The following is a 20,158-nucleotide window of genomic DNA, read 5'->3' as shown; positions in this document are numbered from 1 at the left end:
TCTCCTCTCCTGATCTCTGAAGCAGAGCCCGGGTGTCGTACACTCCCACCTCATTTTATCTGCTTCAAAGACTATGAGTGATCCCTTTGAACAAATTTGAACAAACTGTTGTTTTTATATAAATTAAACAGTTAATTCATAGCTTGTTTAAATATTAGCCGAAAATGATCCTTTTTGACCTAATTTAGCATTAAAATGTGATCAATAATCTGATCCCACAACAACATTTACCGACGGTGAAACTGATTGATGCGTTGAAGATGGAATATCTTCGATGCAGCTACTACGTTAGATTAAATGCATCTCCTGGCTTTGGGACTGATCCCAGAGCTGTGGTTAGGCAGGATTGTGTGACAGTCTTGTTTCTGCCCTGTGTTGCAGCCTGACCATGGGCCAGCTGTATGACAAGGAGAAGGACGAGGACGGTTTTCTCTACGTGGCCTACAGCGGAGAAAACACATTCGGCTGGACGACCTTTTCTACAGCACAGGGTTAAAGCTTCCCCAGTCCACCCCCACGCGTAAAACACCCGACAGAAACGTGCACGGCTCTTCAAACACTGACCTGTTAGATGTGCTAGCGCTCCTACACCTTTCAGTTTTTGATACTGAAAAAAAAAATCTATTGTAAATTAGCAAAAGCAAAACTGCTACGATGATTAAACCTTGTTTTGTTCGTCAGGATCAGATGATCGTTGAACGGCTTGAGCTTTCTGGCGGACTTTTCTGCCATTGCTGCTCATTTGAAGTCAGTTACAGAGAGGTGAAGAGGTCTTAAACACTGCCGTAAAACCCGATTATAAATCCCAACACCTTACCGGCACGCCAGGACGTGTTTTTAGAGACACAAACCACAGAATCCGTCACCTCCTGTTTGATTTGTTTGTCTAAAATCAAACAGGATCTTGTGTAAAAGCAGGTTTTGAGTGACTGAGCGGCCGTGTGTTGGTGAGTCCAAACCAAAAATCACTTTTTGTTTTTTTTTCTGTTTGCTGAAAAGCCGCCAGGTGAATTCAGACTACTTGAATCTAACTACGTTATTTTTATGTTTTCTTTCACAAATGATCAGAAACGGTTCCGATTCAAAAGATTCTTCTAAATCAGGGGTGCCCAATCCTGGTCCTGGAGGGCCGGTATCCAGCAGGTTTTGTGGTTTTTCTGCTCCAACAGGCTTGATTCAGTGGTTGAAACACCTGTGCAGCAGCTCATCAGGCTCTGCAGAAGCCTGTTAATCACCTGCTGATTGAAATCAGGTGTGTTGAAGCAGAGTTCAAACTAAAACATGCAGGATACCGGCCCTCCAGGACCAGGATTGGACACCCCTGGTAAATCTATAAGCTAACTGGGATGTTTTATGGTTTTAGGACATCTGTAAATCCTATAAAATCCAGAAAAACTGGAAAATTAAATCTTTTTTTAATTCCCTTCATTCAGTCATTAAGTTACACAAATTATTTACATTTTTGCTTCACAAGATCCAAAAAGTGGAAGACGTTGATCATTAATCACTGTTATATTTGCACTTTTTGTTTAGTTTTATTTCCCATATATTTATGCATGCTTCAGTCTTTGTTTTAATGCATTTACATAACTTTAAAGGACATTTTTAGTTGCCAGACTTGTATAAAAGGAGCTGTATAAATAAAGTTTTATTGATTCAAAAACAAGCAGCTACTTTTCTTTCTTACATTTATTTATTTATTTGACTTTTGATTTGATTTTTGAGCCAAGTAGATGAATCAAACACGATTCTGCTGTGAGCATCAATACGTCTGTGATAGTTTTTGCACTTTGGTTTGGCTTAAACTTGATATTTGTTCTGATGATGGAGACATTAGCTCATCGATGTGTTGTAGACACAAATTATCCTCTGAAGTTTAAAAATCTACAGAAACAAACAAACAACTACAAATTTGATGATGTTTAACCCTCCCGCTGTCTTCATGGGTGACCCCGTGAGGAACGCTGACCACTGAGCAGTGTTGATGGTTTATCACTTGGGTCCATATGGCGGGGTGAGGAGTGAGCACCACCTCACCCCGCCATATGGACCCAAGTGATAAACCATCAACACTGCTCAGTGGTCAGCGTTCCTCACGGGGTCACCCATGAAGACAGCGGGAGGGTTAATGCAGATATTCTTGATCATGATGATCTCTTCCACTGCAGCTGCGTTTTCTGCATTTAAAAACGATCAAATGGGTCAAATCCAAACTTAAAAACCTAAATTTAGACTCATCAGACAAATGCTGTTGATAAATTACAGACCTCAGTTTGAATTAAACTGAACATTTCCCATTTGAATATGTAAATTTATGGTTTCAACTGAATTTTTATCATTTGAATCAGGTTTTAAATAATTACATTCTCATTGGTCAAGTTTAACCTGTCCGCTACTTGAAAGCTAACGTCAACTGTAGCCTCATTTAAAGTGTCAGTTCAGACTTATTATCACTAAAGCCATGAAGAGGACGTGTTCAGTTCATCAAGCCTCAAATTTATCATTTTGCACCAAAAACATGATTTAACGTGTAATTGAAGAACAATTTGCACCATTTATTTGTCTTTTCTTTAATAAAATTGTTATTTATTGCAGTCAAAGGAACGTTTTGTTCATATTTTTAATGTTAGCAGAAATGTTGGTTAATAAAATCAGGGGAATTCTATTTTGGCCTGCAGAGTTTTTTCTCACGCCTACGATTTCAGCGTTTCCTTCGATAACCACCAACAGACCCGTAACTCGGTTCTGTCCCGTTCTCTGAGACGGAGTAGAAATGTTGGTGCTGAAACATCCCAGGAGTTTTTAAAGTCATGTGACACAAACCCGGTTCTGACTTCTTCAGGTTTTAATTACTTGTAATATACTGATGGAACGTGATGATATTCAGAAATGTTTATGTATGTCGGATGACCATCAAATACATGTTAAAGGCATTAAAATGATTTTAGATATTTGAAAATATTCCATGTAGCCAGAAACGGACCAATAAAACAGTTAAAACCAAATTGTACAGTCTCTATTAAAAGTTATTTTTTCTCCTGCTAACTCGTTTTATATATCTGTTCATTTATCCATTTTCGTCCGCTTGTCCGGGGTCGGGTCGTGGAGGCAGCAGCCTCTAAGTAGAGAGGTCCAGACTTCCCTCTCCCCAGCCACTTGGGGGAGCGACTCCGGGGGAATCCTAAGGCGTTCCCTGAGAGACATCGTCCCTCCAGCGTGCCCTGAGTCTTTCTTTAGTTCTCCTGCAGTTGGACGCGCCCAGAAAACCTAACCAAGGAGGCATCCATCCTAACATATACCCAAACCACTTCAACTGGCTCCTCTTGATGTGGAGAAGCAGCAGGTCTACTCCAAGCCCCTCCCAGATGATCAAGCTTCCAACCCTATCTCTAAGGGAGAGCCCAGACCCCCTGCAGAAAAAAGTAATTTCAGCCGCTTGTACTCATGATCTCGTTCTTTCGGTCATTACCCAAAGCTCGTGACCATAGGTGAGGGTAGGAACGTAGATCTACCGATAAATCCAGAGCTTCGCCTTCTTAGGTGTGTCCTTGCTGTGTCGTATCTCTAATTCCATGTTGTAGTTCTTTTTTAAAACATTGAGCAGTTTTGTTTACCTGTTTTCCCGCTACGTTCCGTTTGCGGCTGCAAACTTCCTCAGGCTGACGCTGATGGTGGCATCACTCCCTTCTCTGTTTAGCCTGAGGAAGTTTGCAGCCGCAAACGAAACGTAGCGGGAAAACAGGTAAACAAAACTGCTCTGTGTTTAAAAAAAACCATAGCATGGAATGAGAGCTTCGCCTTCTGGCTCAGCTCTCTCTTCACCACGACCGACCGGTACAACGCCCGCATCGCTGCAGACGCAGCACCAATCCCCCTACCGATCTCGCGCTCCAGCTTTCCCTCACTCATGAACAAGACCCTGAGAATATTAAATTCCAGCAATGCAAGCCAAGCTCTGACACTGGCCATATAGGGTCCTAACAGCCTGTATCAGAGGGTGTGGTACCCCATACTCGGTCCAACGCCTTCTCCAAATCCATAAAGCACATGTCGAGTGGTTGGGCGAACCGGTCCAGCGTTCCATGGCCAGGACAAAAACCACCGTGACTATCCGACGGAGCCTCCTCTCCAGGACCCCTGAATGGACCTTACCAGGGCGGCTCAGGAGTCTGATCCCTCTGTAGCTGGAACACTAACTTGTTTTAAACTTATAAAACTTCAGTAAGAAGTGAATAATGCGACTTATTAAATATCGGGACATTTTCATTAGATTTTGGTGGAGTTAGGGTTAGGTTATTAGGTTATTTATGATTGATATATGTGATGTGAGCTTCTGTTTTCATCATTAATTCTAGTGAGCTCGCACAAAAACAAAACAACAACAGTATTTGAATAGCAACCACAAATGACAGGGTTGAACACGGACCTTTAAAACCTCCTAAACCAAAATAGAAATAAGTTATCCAGTAAACGATGCCAGAACATCGATGCCTGTCTTGTTTTATTTTATTTTTAACATCACTGTGAGTCTCTGTGGAGACAAACCGGATCTCAGATCAACTAAAACTGTTTGCAGAAGGTGTGAATCTAGTTTGGCAATAAAAGAATTGACTACGGGTGTGTGGAAAAACGTTAAAAGCAGCACCTCGTCATGAAGCTTCTGCTTTACTGCCTTTACTGGTGACTTACTGAGAGGAGTGGGGCGACGGTGGCACAGGAGTTAAGCGCTCGGCCCGTAATCGGAAGGTTGCAGGTTCGAGCCCCACTCAGTCTGTCGCTGTCGTTGTGTCCTTGGGCAAGACACTTAGCCCACCCTGCCTGCTGGTGGTGGTCGGAGGGACCGGTGGCGCCAGTGCTCGACAGCCTCGCCTCTGTCAGCGCGACCCAGGGCAGCTGTGGCTACATCGTAGCTCATCCCCACCAGCGTGTGAATGTGTGTGTGAAAGGGTGAATGACTGGTTGTGTTGTAAAGCGCCTTGGGGGGTTCCAGGACTCTAGAAGGCGCTATATCAAATACAGGCCATTTACCATTTTTATGTTGGCTCCTTCTATAAAAGCACATGAGGCTGAATCTATTTTGTCATTCAAACAGAACAGATTCACAACAAACACGTGTCCATCTGAAATGTGACTGGTTAAAATAAACTAAAACGTTTTAAACAAATCTCCTACAGCTTCTGCAGGAAGCTGATCCTGCTCGTAAACAATCGGCACATCGCTCGCTGTTAGCCGAGATGAAATTATGAGGAATTTGCTGACGGCAAAGCGGTGCCTGATCTCCAGTAAAGAGCTCGGCTGTTGTGCAGACATGAGCAGCTTCAGCTGATCCTTTGTCCTTGGGAGTGAGAACGTCTCTGCCTGCTCCAGACTCACAGAAACTAAGACCTACCGATAAAGCTTAAATAGTCTGGAAAAGCTCCTCAAACGATGAATTGTTTTAGTTTTCTGACTTTGGAGGTGAACTCATCAGGTCTGCAGGATAAAGCTGGACTCTTGCAGGTGAAACGTAATGCTTTATTAAAACTTGGGCTGAGATCTGCCGGCAGGTGAGACCAGCACGAACACGAAGACAACCAGACCGCTGCGCTCACGTGTAAAAATAAAACCACCACACTGCAGAGCGGTCATCAGCAGGGCAGAACAGAGAGTGCTGCCTGCTGAGGAAAGCTGTCCCATCCTGATCCCCAGAGCAGCTGGGTCAACAGACACGAAGGAAACCAAAAAGCCGCGTCTAACTTTTTAAATAAATTCTAATCAGTCCACAGAGATCAGGATTGCTCGGGGAGACGAGGCTATTTTCACGTGACCCCCGAGCTTCTCCTGCAGACAAAGCCGGCGTTTCACCGAGCCTGGCGAGGACATTCCTTCAGCGGAGTTAGTTTTCAGTGAAAGAGGAGGAGGCTGGCGCGGCTGCGAGGCCACAGAGGGAAAGCCTGGCTGCACAGCTGCTGCCAGGCCTGCTGGTAGGACCGGGACGCCTGCTTGTAGTCCCAGTAGGTGTGCAGCTCTGCTGACCTGAACACAGAAGAACCAGTGTGGGGGGTGAGAGCGACAAACACGAACGAGGTCACAGCAAATTTCCAGTTTCGCTACTTCAAAGCAAAGCCGATTATTACCATAAACATGAAATATTCCCTTTGTCAAAAGAGCTGCAAACGTTTTACCATAAATTCCTGTTGGCGACAAATCAGATTTCACTGAATTTTAGAATTTTTCCATCCTACCTGGTTCGTTTAAACTGGACAGACAGATAAGTGCAGTGGTCCAGTCCAGTTTTTATCACTTGATGCAACTTGCAAAGGTTAAGTGCTATTTGCCGGAAACTGTCTTTGAACATGTTATTAATCTCTTTGTCTCCGTCGACTAGATTACTGCAATTCCCTGCATTATGGATTAGGGCAGGGATTCCCAAAGTGTGGTGCACGCACCCCTGGGGGTGCGCGAGCTGCCGCTAGGGGGTGCGTGAGGTGAAAAGTGTAATGGCTGCGGAGCTCAGAGAAGTCTGTCATATGTCACCTTTAGCGTAGAAACTCATTTGTGGGCGGGCCAAAGAAAAAGTAAGTGGGCACAATAAATGTAATTGAAAACAAGTATATTTTTGCGCGTGTGTGTGTGTGTGTGTGTGTCCTCCACATGTGCCCTAGCTTCATAATAACAATGCGCCGAGCTCCAGCGCTCTGGCCTGCGCACGCCGATATGTTCCGTATTTGATCATTTTAACGGTGTTGGAGGAATCTGAAGGTGGCGAGTCATTCTGGCAGATTGTAATTAACACCTGTCTCATGCAGGTGTTCTGACGTTGTAAACCTCACACACAGGACATTGTGGATGTAACTAAATAACAAGAAATGATTCCCATTCAGGCTATTAACAGCGCGCTGAAGATCTGAAGTTCAGAGTGCGTCTGTCAGAGGTCAGACGTGTTCCAGCGGAACCACGGCTCACGGGTGCACAAGTGAGCACATCTGGGCTGGGCAGAAGTCATTTTACAACGTTGGTTTAAATAGCGCGAGACGCGGTGACTTGAGCGGCTGTGCCGCGCGTGTGCGCACACACACACACACACACACACACATACACACACAGATTCAATAAGCGCGCACGCTGCTTTAACTCCGGCGCGCCGTCAGACTGAAGGCAGAAATGAGCGCTGCCTCCACCGTGATAAAAACTTTTAAGAGGTTTTATAACAACATTTTTCATTCAAGGTCAAATTAAGATATTAGCTTCTGGGATGAGTCGGGTCCGCTCCAGCCAGTGACTCCTCATGAACCTGACCACAACTCATGTTACTGCAGCATGTGTTATTCCAGTCAGCGTGGCAGCGGATCGCAGATTCAGCCACACCATCAAACAGCAATAAGTCGGTCTGAGGTAAAAGTGAACATCATGGCTATATCTTGTCCCCTATAGACATGTGATTACGCACAAGTAGGTGATCAGCTCAGGTTTACGCAGAGCAGAAGGAAGGAGAGCGCTCTGGCCGCACAGGTTAAACGTTCCTGCTTTAAGAAAACCGTTAAATTGCATTGTTTATGTGCTACCTGGGCACTCTAAATATTTATTTAAAATGAAATCAAAGGAAATTGTAATGGTATCGAATGTTTATTAATTATTATTTAAAAAATGAAAGTGATGGGGAAAAAGGTCGATCATATTTTTTTAACCCTGACTGTTTAGCTGGACGTCTGATTATATATATATATATATATATATATATATATATATATATATATATATATATATATATATATATATATAGCCATGCCCTGATGTGGGGGCTGGGGGGGGGGGGGGGTGCGTCGACATGGTCGGGACGTAGAAGGGGGTGCGCGGCTAAATAAGTTTGGGAACCACTGGATTAGGGCATTCCTCCTTAAACCGCTTGCAACTGGTTCAAAATGCAGCAGCCCGCCTTTTAACAGGTACAAGGAAGCATGACCACATCTCTCCAGTGCATGCCCAGTTTACTCTCCTGCCATCTGGACGGAGATTTATCGTGCCAAAGTGCAGGACCAAGAGGTATAACATGAGCTTTATTCCTGAGGCAGTAACGTTACTCAATAAGAACTGAGTCTGGCGTGGCTATTTTATTATATTTTTATTCATGTATTGTTTATATTTTTTATTGATGTGTGTGTTTTGTGACTGTGTGTGTAACCTGGGCGCTAATTCTCGTGTCACATGGCAAATAAAATTTACCTGCGGGTATTAATAAAGTTACCTTGAGCAGTGCTTGCTTCCCTTCACTGGCTGCCAGTGCATTACAGGGTAGGGATGCACCGATGGATCGGCATTTGATCCCAATCGGCCGATAGCGCCCCTATCGGTTTTGATCGGAGTTTTCAAAATAGATCAAAGCAGACCGATCAGGTAAGGTTGTCACGGTAACCGGTGTAGCGGTAAACCCCGGTAAAAAAGTTGATAATAGTAATAACCGTCTTGTTTTTTAAAAAACATATATTATCTCAGTGGCTGCGGTGTAGGCGCGGTGACCCTTACCAGCCACCGTATCATCTGCTGAAGTTGCCGGCGGCACATGCGCACTTTGTTGTTTACAACCAAAACTTTCTTGAAGCTAAAGCTGAAATAATGGCCAAAGGAGGAGACGGCAGCACTCAGGACATTTATTATCTCTCAAAGAAGACAAAGTCGGAAGTACGGACATCTTTTGGATATTTGAAGAATGCCGAGGGACAGTTGATAGAAGACGGCTATCCTGTTTGCAGCACGTGCAGAAAAAGTGTCTGTGAAAGGCAGCAACGCTTCAAATCTCATGACACATCTGCGTGACCATCACCCACAACTCTACAGTCAACGCAAGGCAAGCTAACGTTAGCGCTTTAGCTAAAATGCGTGATCCGAGGATTTGGGTTGAGGGAGAACGCAACGAGTGGCTATATAAAGCAGCCGCAGCGCCGCTACCTGCATATAAACCGTGTCGCGGACACCCCCATGTTGAAATGACGCTATGCATTACGGGGCTCCCAGGGGCAGATAAGAGTTGGTCTCTCTCCGAGAATAATTATGAATTTAACAACGATTACTGCCTGATGACATTTTCCCACATCTGCAAAGCTCACTGGAAGGACACAAACCGAGGACGATATTTTCCTGATATAGGGTTTATTACTCAAGTAAGGGTAAAAAAGTATCTGATTAGAAGGCTACTTGAGTACTGAGTATCATCTGATCTAATATTTTTAAAATGATGACATCAAACAGACATAAAATCAGAAGTTATGGGCAAATATTGGTATTTTAAAGACTAAAGGGGAAAAATGTAAACAAATAAACAACATAAATACAAAATAACACATTTTAGGCAAAATTTAGACACAAACTGAGGACAATATTTCCTGACATACAGGGTTTATTTAATTGTGTGAAAATGTAGCACGTTTAAAAAAAATACCGCGATAATACCGAAAGCCGTGGTAATTTTGGTCACAATAACCGTGAGGTTAAATTTTCACACCCTAATACAGACCATTTTAGATTAGGTTACATTTCCTTTATTCCCAGATTATGTAGTTTGTAGCACTCATTATAATGTTGTAGAAAATTTCTGGCCAATCCACGTGATCGGTAACGGTGATCGGTATCGGTGATCGGCAGCAAAAAACCTGATCGGTGCATCCCTATTACAGGATTCAGTTGAAATTGTTGCTTTTTGTTTATAAATCACTTTATGGTCTGGCCCCTCCTTATATAGATGATTTATTGTCAAACTACACTCCTGCCAGGAATTTGTGGTCGGGCTGGCCTAAAGACGAGAGGAGATGGCTGTTTCTGTGGCCGGCCCGCTCTGGAACAGTCTTCCTCTGCAGACCAGGACCTCAGAAAGTCTGGATGTCTTTCAGTCCTTGCTTAAAACTCAATTATTCACCCTGGCTTTTGTGTAGGACGATTTTATTTTGTCATCATGATTCTTTCTCATTTGTACTGATTTTATAATCGTGTGATGTAATGCTGTTTTTATCCTAACTTGCAAATTTGAATGGTTTTATGGTTTTTAGTTCTACTTTCTTGCTATGTTGTCGTGTGTGTTGTACGGCACTTTGGGTTGTGGAAGCAATAATAAGCGTGCTTTAGAAATAAATGTGACCTTGACCTATCTGAGGAAGTAATTCCCAAATTCCCACTGTGGCTCTTGAAAATGACCTCCATTTATTAAAGAGAACAGAAAAATGTATTCTTAATCACATCTACTTTACAACTTCTATCAGAAACTAAAACTAGTAGTAATAAATAAATAGGAGGTTTAACATCAGTTGAAGCTGTTTTCTTGGAATTTTAGTCATTTATTGATAGTAGACGTCTTTCCTGCTGTTACTGGGTCTAGATGTAGAAACTGATGCTGTGCATTTTGTTTTTAGAGGAACAAGTATCTCCCGTCTCTAGGGCACAGTTCAGTTATCAAACTTTTATCTGCCTTTTTGTAAATGTTAAACATTTAATTTGGGTGCTTTTTTTTGGATTTTCTACTTTTATTAGTACACGCAAATCAGTTTTATTTGATTCTGCTGTATTTTTATGATTTATGAAGTCCTCTGAGATTCAACAGTGTTTGAAAAGTGCTTTAAAAGCAAAGTTCTAGCTGAGCAGAAGTTGTAGCACAAACTACGGTTTTAAAAGATTTTACTTTCTTACAGATCGGCTCGTATCGCAGTCCCTTCAGGTGTGTGTGTGTGTGTGTGTGTGTGTGTGTGTGTGTGTGTGTGTGTGTTAAAAAGAAGTAGCCAGATAAGGTATCAGCTGAAATGTTGAACAGAAGAACCTCTGTTGCTCCTCTGAAGAAGTTACCCAGTTGTTGGCACACAAAGCAAACACACACACACACACACACACACACACACACAGAGGGGACTTTCATTATTGCACTGGTTCTTATCCATTTCCTGGTGTGCAGGATCGACTTGATGCATCTACGTCCAAACAAAAGTCAAAATGATGACATCACGCCAGAAAGATAAGGAACAAAAGCCCATTTTCATCCATCACTATTTCTTTTGTTGCCTCCGACGAGAGCCACATTGAAGCAAGAGCTCACTCGGATAAATTAGACTTTTACAAACGGACACTAGACATTACGGACATTAGAGATTAAACGTGAAGAGTAAAATGGTTAAAATGACAGTTGACCGTGACTTACGGAAGTCTAAATTTTCTCAACTATATAAGTTTTGTGAAGACTTTTTGGCTCGTCTCTTCCAATAAACGACATATTTGCTGTACAAAGAAAAACAAGGATGAAGGTGTTGTAAGCGCGTGTAAAAAACCTCTGCCTCTCTTTTGTGCAGAGCCGGAGATGAAGGATATCAGAAAGGGGAGAGCTTTGTTTCAAACAGCTGCTGACAGAAAGGTTGGTGTATTTCTTTCTGTGGAGAAAGGTTATGGATGGATTGAGTTCAGTAATAAAGCAAATTCCAAACATGACACAGCAAAAAAAAAAAAAAAAGAACGGGACACAAAATGTCATTTTCACTGACTACACTGATTAAGAGATTTGTACTATGTAGTATATATGCGTATTTACGGGTCTCGTAACACCTAAGGAAAACTTGTTGTTGAGGGTCTGACCTCATGAGGAAATTACTATGCAGTGATTTTCTCCAAAATGACTGTGCTTAAATTGCTCTGAAAAGCAAATAATCACATCAGCGCCAAGAAACTTCATTTCCCATGATGCTTTGCACACGGAAGCATTGTGATGACGTCACCGCCTAGTACCAGAAACACGTTCTGCGCATGTGCGGGAAGCCGTGGAGCTTTTCCCGCAAACTAAGACCATAAATCTTCAGCAGAGACAAAGAAACCTCGTTCTTTTGCCCAGGATACCTGGCGGTAAGGACACGCTTGTCAACGCTCCGACAACTTGAGCACGCGGAAGCTCTAAGTGCCAAGTTGAGCCACGCAACCGCTGGAAACCACTCTTAACTCCATCGGGACCTGACTGGGAACGAGCGGAGCTCCATTCAGCTCTCAGAGACGCTGTAAGTTGTCAAACTCAGCACAAAAGAAACTTCGTTCTCTTTATGTCCAGCCGTGGAGAAACACACGTGGAGCCAAACAACGGAGAAAGCATCAAACCGACGGATGACGCTGAAAACTGCGGAGAAAAACGGAGAACCGTCAAGTCATAACAGCGGGGGACGCCTCGCTCATCTGGTGATCAGAAAACTCATTTTTTTCTCTCCTTTTCTTCTCCCGTTTCCTCTATAGTCCAGAATAAGCAATAAAACCGCGCTATTGCTTAAAAAGTAGCTTCGTGTTTTCCTCTTTCGCTCCCAATTCGTCCTTCGGGTCATTTTGAAAGAATAAACTGCTTATTGATCATCGCTTTTAGTCGTCAGCTCTGGCCAGGCTGCCGACTCCTTTTAGATTAAATAATTTACAAGTGACCTTTTGTTGTTTGTTAACTTTTGAAGTGTTTGAGTTAAGTTTTACTGTGATTCTAAGCCACTAAGTGTTCGGGAAAGTAGAAAACTTTACACATCCAGGTCTCCTGTTGAATGCGAGGGGAGGGGAAGAGCCCCACACACACTCACAGCTCACTTTCCCCCACCTACTCTGGGGAAACAAAGACCCATTCATCTCTCACACACACACACACACACACACACACACACTCACACACACCACACAAACACCTTGAACATTATTTTGAATATACATCCTTTTATTATATCACATGGTTATTATTCATTTATGCCACTGTTTATTCATTTGAAAAATTGTTAATTAAATGTTATAAATTCAGATTTTCGTCTCCAGTAGCTTTGTTGTGTCGAAGAGAAGTCTCTGCTCCAAGGATTCTACGAACTTCAAGAAAGACTGATAAGAGTTTTGGATTCAATTTTTCCCCGGTTAAAGGGGAATGGTGCCCCGTATATCTAAGAATATCTTAATTAATTAATAAATCAGTAAATATTTACATATTTACAGAATTTATTGAAGAATCCAAAAGTAAGTTGAAGCTTACTAATTGTTCGCTCCTAATAACCCCAACATTGTGATGACATAGGTGGGCAGATAGGTGTATGACAGAGAGATATGTATGTGTGTGCATGTGACACTCTGTATCCGTGTATATGTCTATGGGAATGGATTTGTATTGATTTGTGTGTGTGTCTGCATATTTATTGGCACTTACACGCGAGCATCGGCTCCACTCTGTCTGGACCGGGTTTGGTGTGTTCTCATTTAGGTAGCCTTGGATTTTCCCGGACGCAACCGGACGTCTTTTCAGCCCTCCTCCTGAGGCGGTCTGCTGGAGCCGAACAGGGCCGACACGCCTACTGACGGCGCATTGGTGGGGCTTCACACACGCGTCCGCGATTTATTATCATTCTGGATGTGGAGTTAATGTCTCTTTCCAGAGTATTATCTTATACGATGGCGCCATCTAGTGGCCGACAAGCATATCACACAAAAAGTCTGTCGCTCTGTTTTTTTAAGATGGTGAATTCACGTTTCTTGTTTATGAATGGGCTTCTGCAGCCGAATAACAGCTAAAACACGCTGTTTTACAAGTATTTTTCTCATGTCATGTTGTGTTCTCATATATTTATATTTTAAAGACTTACTTGTCCGTGAAAAGTTCATCAACACTGCATCAGCCGAGGTATTCCTTAAATTTGAAGCATGTAAGTGGTAGTCTAACGCCTGATTTATACTTCTCCGTGAGCTCCGCAATGGAGAGACGCACACGGAGTCGGAAAGCGGAGCGTTGCAAAGTAATTCCCTGCCAGGCCAACAGAGGGCGTGGTGCTTTTCTGTGGTATCCTGCCACCATAACACTCATGAATCCAGACCCCGATAGTGTACTTACTGTGTTTAAATATTTCAGAGACTATAACACGGACAAATTTGTCCTTCATTCTCATCAATTAAATTCAATTCAAGTTTATTTATAAAGCGCCAAATCACGACGAGTCGTCTCAAGGCACTTCACATAATAAACATTCCAGTACAGGTCAGTTCATTAAGCCAATCAGAAATAATGTTTCCTATATAAGGAGCTAGGGCTGCACAATATATCGAAAAATTATCGTCATCGCGATAACAGGACGTGCGATAGGCCCATCGCAAAGCACGTCAAAAACGGCGATAAATGTTTGGTTCAAACATTTCCATCCGTGTCATCCATCAGCTTTTTGTAAACCAGCTCTGTTTTTTACGCGGAAGTATTATTTGACCAATCAAATGTAGCCCTTCTGATATGCGGCCAATCAGATGGGTCTGTTCACGTAATACGCCCGCCCCCTACGTAGACCCTTACCCCAAAATTCGAGTAAGGTCTAGCTGCAGACGCAGCCCCGACAAACCACGCCCCCGACCAAACACGCCCCCATGTGCCTGTTGAGCTCCCCCGAGCTCCCCTGGTGGTCAGAAAAGGGAAATATCTCAATAACGGCTGCCCGCCCAGTCTGCAGCTAGGTATTATTGACAAAAGACGCATGCATGCTCGAAGACAAGAGAACTCGCATGCGTGTTGCAACACCAGATGGAAATGACGGTTCAGGTAAAGACAGATTTATATTTTTACAACTTGCGAAGATTTTTTACTTTAAATTTGAACGTTTAAGACATAGTTTGATAGATAGCGCATTAGTGATTTTTTTCTGAAACACTTTTATATAAAAGTCAGGGTGCGGTAGCACGCTTGCAGTTAGTACAAAACTCAGCCGCTAGGTTGGTGACGGGCACAAGGTGCAGGGAACATATCACCCCTGTGTTGGCCTCCCTTCATTGGCTGCCTGTGCAATACAGGGCAAAATTTAAGGTCTTGGTACTGGCACACAAGGCCTTACAAGGAACGGCTCCAGCATATCTTGGAAACCTTTTGCATAGACACGCCCCCTCGCGGGCCCTTCGCTCAGCCGGCAGGGAGCTGTTGATGGTTCCACGCACTAAGTACAGGTCACGGGGGGACCGTGCGTTCTCGTGTTGACACCTGCTCTTTGGAACCAGTTGCCCCCTCATTGGGGGGTTTTAAAACTCGCCTTAAGACCCTTTTTTTTTTGTCAAGGCATTCCAGGATTAGCAATTTTTACCCAGTTTTGTTGCCCCGGCCTCTTAATTTTCAGGATTTTTTTTGTTTTTACTCTCCTCTTTTAATTGATTTTATGTTGGTTTTACGATTGTTATACTTTATTCTGATGGTTTTATGTTTTTATTGTGTTGTGTTCATCACCTTGGGCGTCTGCAGTGGTCGCAGAAGGGGCTTTATAAATAAATAAATGAAATGAAAGAATATATTTGTTTTTGTGCAGTCATTTACAAACGAGCAAACATGTCTTCATTGCAACTTTTTGCATCTACATGAACTCCTGCTGTCTGTGCAAGGACAACTGCACACATGGAAACTGTTTCCTTTAACCTGGACGGAAAGGGGTGGGGTCTAATAAGCCGTTGCTTCATCCCACTTCTTATTCGAACACCGTATAATTGATATGAATATGCACCTTTACGAGTGTCTTGCTTTGGAATGCACATGTTGGTATAAACTTGAATCTCTAAGTAGTTCTTGTTATTGTGTGCTTTTTGTGTTGTATTGTACCTCGGGTGTAAGAAAGGCGCCTGAAATAATGAAACGAAGAATGAAGTTCTGGAATTTAATCTTAAATCAACTTCCTGCTAAATATGTTTTTAAACGTTATAAATGAAATCCCAGTGGATGCAGATTTTATAATATGCTGAAAATATAAAACTTTTATTCAAATGTGGACATTTGGAGTTTAGATTTGATAAATTGTTGACTTGCTTGGACTTTACCTACCGTTATTAGTTTCTGACACCTGATCATGATGAATTATTAGACTTTACTTAGTGAATTATTCTTTGATGAGTAATAAAAAAAACCTCTTTGATTCACCTCCGGATGACTTCCTGTCACAACCAGCCGAACAGGTTTGTTCTGGAAATTCAAGAACTAAGTTTTTAATCCCTGAGAAATGTTGCTAAACTACCAGTAAGAAGCAGGATAATTACAGGAAAATCCCACAACATAAAACAACCACTTCTCTTTAACGGGAGGTCAGTGGCGCAGCGCCGGGCCTGGGCCTCTGGGGAGGAAACCCTGGGTCTTACCTGAGCGAATCTGGGAGAGACGGAAGGTCTGTGGCTGCCACCAGAGACAGGAAGGAGTGGAAAAGCTCCAGTTTACATAAAAGAGACCTGAAAACAAACATTCAGACAAAAAGTAAAAATAAATGAGAATGAAAATTGAATTCAAGGGAAATCCACAGGCTCTACCTGGATTTCGGCGTGCCCAGGGCCTTTTTGGTTACTCCGTGTTTGTAGCCATTAGCGGTGACATCTAGTGGCAGTTCTTCAACATTACACCAACTTATGGCTGAAACACACATTTTATTTTCATTAATATTTGTTCTTAAACATTTGGGGAGAGTTGGTAGAGTTATGTTCCTCTGCTGGACTGGGAATGCCTCTGGACTCTCCCGGAGGAGCTCGTTCAAGTGGCTGGGGGGTCCGGGCCCCCCTGCTTAGGTTGCTGTGTTTCTATCTTCACTGAATGTGCCGCTAAAGTGAATGTGAACGACCGTACCCGCTCCACAGGCGGAGACGCGTCCCTGTTCGGCCCGGTGTCGGAGCTCGGTCTGGTTCCGACTGAAGGGAAACTCCAGGCTTGACTGCAGCAGCTCTGGAGAACGTACAGAGAACCCAGCGGGGAGGTTTGACACGTGGGAGCACCTGTGAAGGAAAAACACTGTTGCCTGTTAAAGATGAACGGATTATTAGTATAAAGAGAAACAACGATAAATCAGCTGCAAAATGACCCAGCAGAGTATTTTCCTTATAAGGTAACCTCAGAAATGTCATCTGACTTTGATTTGTGTTCATTAGTTTGTTGCAACATTTCTCCATAAATATGATTTCTAACTACCGTAAATCCTCTAATATTAGCCTGTATTCAATTAACAGCCGGGTCTCATATTATGGCCGGTGTCGGCGGGGGGTGAATAATGGCCGGTCTCTTATTGTGGCCGGGTGGAATGTGGTAACAAGCAAGTATGGGGGGCGGTTGTGTCATCGTCTCACTTTTGATTTGCCAGTGATAGACCGCAAGGGTAACTTTAACCGTGCGGAGACAAAGAGGAGGCGAAAATTTGATATCAAGTTCAAAGAGAATGTGCTGATTATGCTGCAGAACACTCTGGGGAGCAGTAGCAGGGGTTGTATGAACTAGTCACTAGTCGACTTCACCGCTCTATAGTGACTTTTTATGCCTGTCATCGACTAGTCGCTGTCACGTGATAATGACCGGCAAGATGCAGCCCTCGGAAAGGACAGCAGCCTGCTGTCAGCAGGTGACAAGCTCCTGCGCTTGGGGGGGCAACGCGCTGTGCCAGAGCGTCGGTACTGACACGCGATCGTTCATGTCGGTTCATTTCCTTTAATGTTTTCTGTCTTTTATTTGCGCCTGATGTGTTTCGCTGCTGTGGAGCGGGGCGCATCACCTTGTCCTCCGGTGACGCACCGATCACTGATGCGGCCGCCAAGCAGCGAGCACTCCGCTGTTTTAGCGGTCGGTAGATCTTTTAGAACTGCAGTTCAAAGGTAACTCATAAGGTGAATATATATGAACCCAGGTAGCAGTTTCTCTTTAGGACTGAGAGGAGATGCAGGAAGATAATAAACAGACAGGACAGAAAACTAGTCAAATAAAAACAAGTTAGTTTTTGTACCTGCTGGTTGCAACAAACAGACACCATTGAAGGTAATCAGAAGTGAGGAACAGAAAATGAAATAATTATTTTAATGTTTAGAGCAGCAGGAACTCCGAGAGGCTGCAGGCGCATCAGTGAGTTTGCGGCCGCTGCGCAGGGGGAGGGGGGAGAGGGCTGAAGCAGGGGGAGGGGGGAGAGGGCTGAAGCAGAAACTACCGTTGTTAAAAGAAATGTGTTTAACTTTGAAAATGTGGGCGCAATTTTAATTGTCAAAAACTCCAGCGAACCATTAGTTCATTTTGCTCAAATAGAAATAGAGGCCTGCCTCTAATACTGGCCCTCCTTCCAATAAAGGCCTGGAGCTTGATGAGCTTGAGTCAAATACAGGCCCGGGCCTGTATTAGAGGATTTATGGTATATTGATGGAGATGGCATCAAATGTTGTTGGTCCTCCTCACCGTGAGACCAAAGCTCTGTGCAGAACCTCTCGGCTGTAAGGACACCTCCCCACCACCACGGTGCTGAAGTAAAGAGCCTCCTCCAGGAAATGGCACAGCAGAGCACCCTGGAAGCCCACCACACCCCAGCGAGCCAGTTTGTCGCTGCAAGACAGCGACAGTGTGGGCTCTCCTCGGCCCGGCTTGACTCGGAGAACACCGGTACTGTGGTAACCCACCCCAGGGTGCAGAGAGTCTTCTGGGCCAGCTGGGACACACTTAGCCCCGGTTCTGTGAATGTCTCGGCTCTGTGGATATGTGTGGCTGTCCTGTTCTGCATCTTCATTCTTTGTCTCTGATTTCTGCATTCTGTCTTCTAGATGAGGCAGCTTTGGTTTGGCTCCTTGTCCCGGTTCCTCAGCTTTCCTTTTTAGGTCTCCTCGTCTATCAGTCCATTCAAAACTGTTTACAGAGGAGACAGGAGGACATGGCTGAGACTCGCTGTCAGTCATAGGAATGATGGAGGCATCTCCACCTGCGGATGGAAGAACAGGAGTCAGGACCAGTCCAGGTTCCTTCATTTAGGAGATTTTTAACACTGGAACACATGAACAGAATCCCAGTAATCTGTGAAGGACACAGGCAGCTTACTGGACCTACAGGGAGTGTGACTGGTAAAGAGGAGGAAGGAAACTCCTGGCCGAAGCCTCCACTTCCCTCGTTCATCAGCTGAACAAAACACCAAACTGCCCTGACCGCTAACAGCTCTGTGCAGCTCCTGGATCAGATACCTGCAAATGAACAACACCAGCAGCCGAAAACATTTAGTTTCTGCTCAGTTTGGATCACAAAACAACAAAAACCTAAATAAGCCCAATACAGATAGAAAAACCTCACCTGAGACATCCTCTTCTTGCAATGACTTCTGCGTGGCTGTCGTTGAGTATGTCCCCTAAAAGCAAAGAAAGCAACAATAAAGAAATGGTCAGATTGTTGTCCATAATAAAACAAACTCATAATTGCATTTTAAACAAAGATCAGCGGAAGATATTGATCTAAAAAGGCTGTGTGTGAAAGCAGAAATTCTTTCTATTCTCATCAATCGATGCATTTAAGAGATTGAAAGATATTAAAATCAAACACAAAACTGAAAACACATATCTTAAATAAGCTGTCAAAACAAAGCAGGTACAGAGAGATTGAATATTAAGTAATTAAAATGGGGATTAACAACTAACAAGAACACATACCATTGGGACTCATTGCTGTCTGTCCAATGCATTTGGTCCCAGTTCCCAAGGAAACAACCTCTTTCTCAACTGCAAAAACAAGGATTTATTGGATGTGACATGACATCTCACAGCAAGTACCGTTAAAAAGAAACAAATGTCATTTATAGATGGTCTATGTGGTGTCCATAAGCCTAAAAAGGGATTTGTCCTGATCCACCAGACCTGTTCAAGTTCAGGTTCTGAAGAGAACAGTCCATCCCATTACTCTCCCACTGTTTTTGATTGTAGGTATGTTTTTAATGTTCTCAAAACGCCATGCTTTTTTGGCATCAATATATATATATGTATATGTATATATATATATATATATATATATATATATATATACATATACATACATATACATATATATATATATATATATATATATATATATATATATATATATATATATATATATATATATATATATATATATATGTAATGTGGTTAGTTCTGCTGACTAACCTGAATCAGCGTCTTCACGCCGGGTAACTTGAACCACAGCGGCCAGCAGGGTCCACTCTCTGCCCGGCTCGGGCTTCCCTCTCCGCGGCAGCTGGCTGAAACGATCGTAACACAACCGGGCGATGTCGTCCGCGTTTATCATATCAAACAGGCTGAAACGTGTTTCTAAACACGTGCAAATATGTCCTAAACTAAAGTGCGATATAATTTAACTTTTACCAGCGTTAACAAAGCGATCTTTTTATGAGACTCAAACGCTCTCTAGAGCTAAATTTCGAAGAGATCACTT

The 20,158-nt window shown here is 43.2% G+C and overlaps 2 protein-coding genes across 3 annotated transcripts in view; one reads left to right on the top strand and one right to left on the bottom strand.

Annotated features, from left to right (window-relative positions):
• The window catches only part of gabarapl2 (GABA(A) receptor-associated protein like 2), a 13,434-nt gene extending 12,683 nt beyond the window's left edge, over positions 1-751 (top strand). The window contains exon 4 of the mRNA XM_015965341.3: positions 382-751. Coding sequence (XP_015820827.1) covers positions 382-496 — 115 coding nt within the window. The 3' untranslated portion in view covers positions 497-751. The remainder of the gene's footprint in view (positions 1-381) is intronic.
• adat1 (adenosine deaminase tRNA specific 1) overlaps positions 1-20,158 on the bottom strand; it is a 25,007-nt gene extending 4,849 nt beyond the window's left edge. Inside the window, exons 1-9 of one of the 2 annotated variants that reach the window (XM_054733457.2) lie at positions 19,870-20,158; positions 19,381-19,449; positions 19,028-19,082; positions 18,791-18,921; positions 18,152-18,665; positions 16,571-16,716; positions 16,261-16,360; positions 16,096-16,182; positions 5,667-6,015 (exon numbers count right to left, since the gene is read on the bottom strand). In XM_054733457.2, the coding sequence (XP_054589432.2) occupies positions 5,883-6,015; positions 16,096-16,182; positions 16,261-16,360; positions 16,571-16,716; positions 18,152-18,665; positions 18,791-18,921; positions 19,028-19,082; positions 19,381-19,449; positions 19,870-20,011 (1,377 nt within the window). In that variant the 5' untranslated portion in view covers positions 20,012-20,158 and the 3' untranslated portion in view covers positions 5,667-5,882. Of the gene's footprint in view, positions 1-5,666; positions 6,016-16,095; positions 16,183-16,260; positions 16,361-16,570; positions 16,717-18,151; positions 18,666-18,790; positions 18,922-19,027; positions 19,083-19,380; positions 19,450-19,869 lie in introns of those variants that run through there. The other variant, XM_070550715.1, reaches the window with a different exon arrangement.

Source organism: Nothobranchius furzeri, chromosome 4 (assembly GCF_043380555.1).
Source record: "Nothobranchius furzeri strain GRZ-AD chromosome 4, NfurGRZ-RIMD1, whole genome shotgun sequence".
NCBI lineage: Eukaryota > Metazoa > Chordata > Actinopteri > Cyprinodontiformes > Nothobranchiidae > Nothobranchius > Nothobranchius furzeri.
Note: the sequence above shows the minus strand (reverse complement) of the source record. Positions and strands in the feature narration are given on the sequence as shown.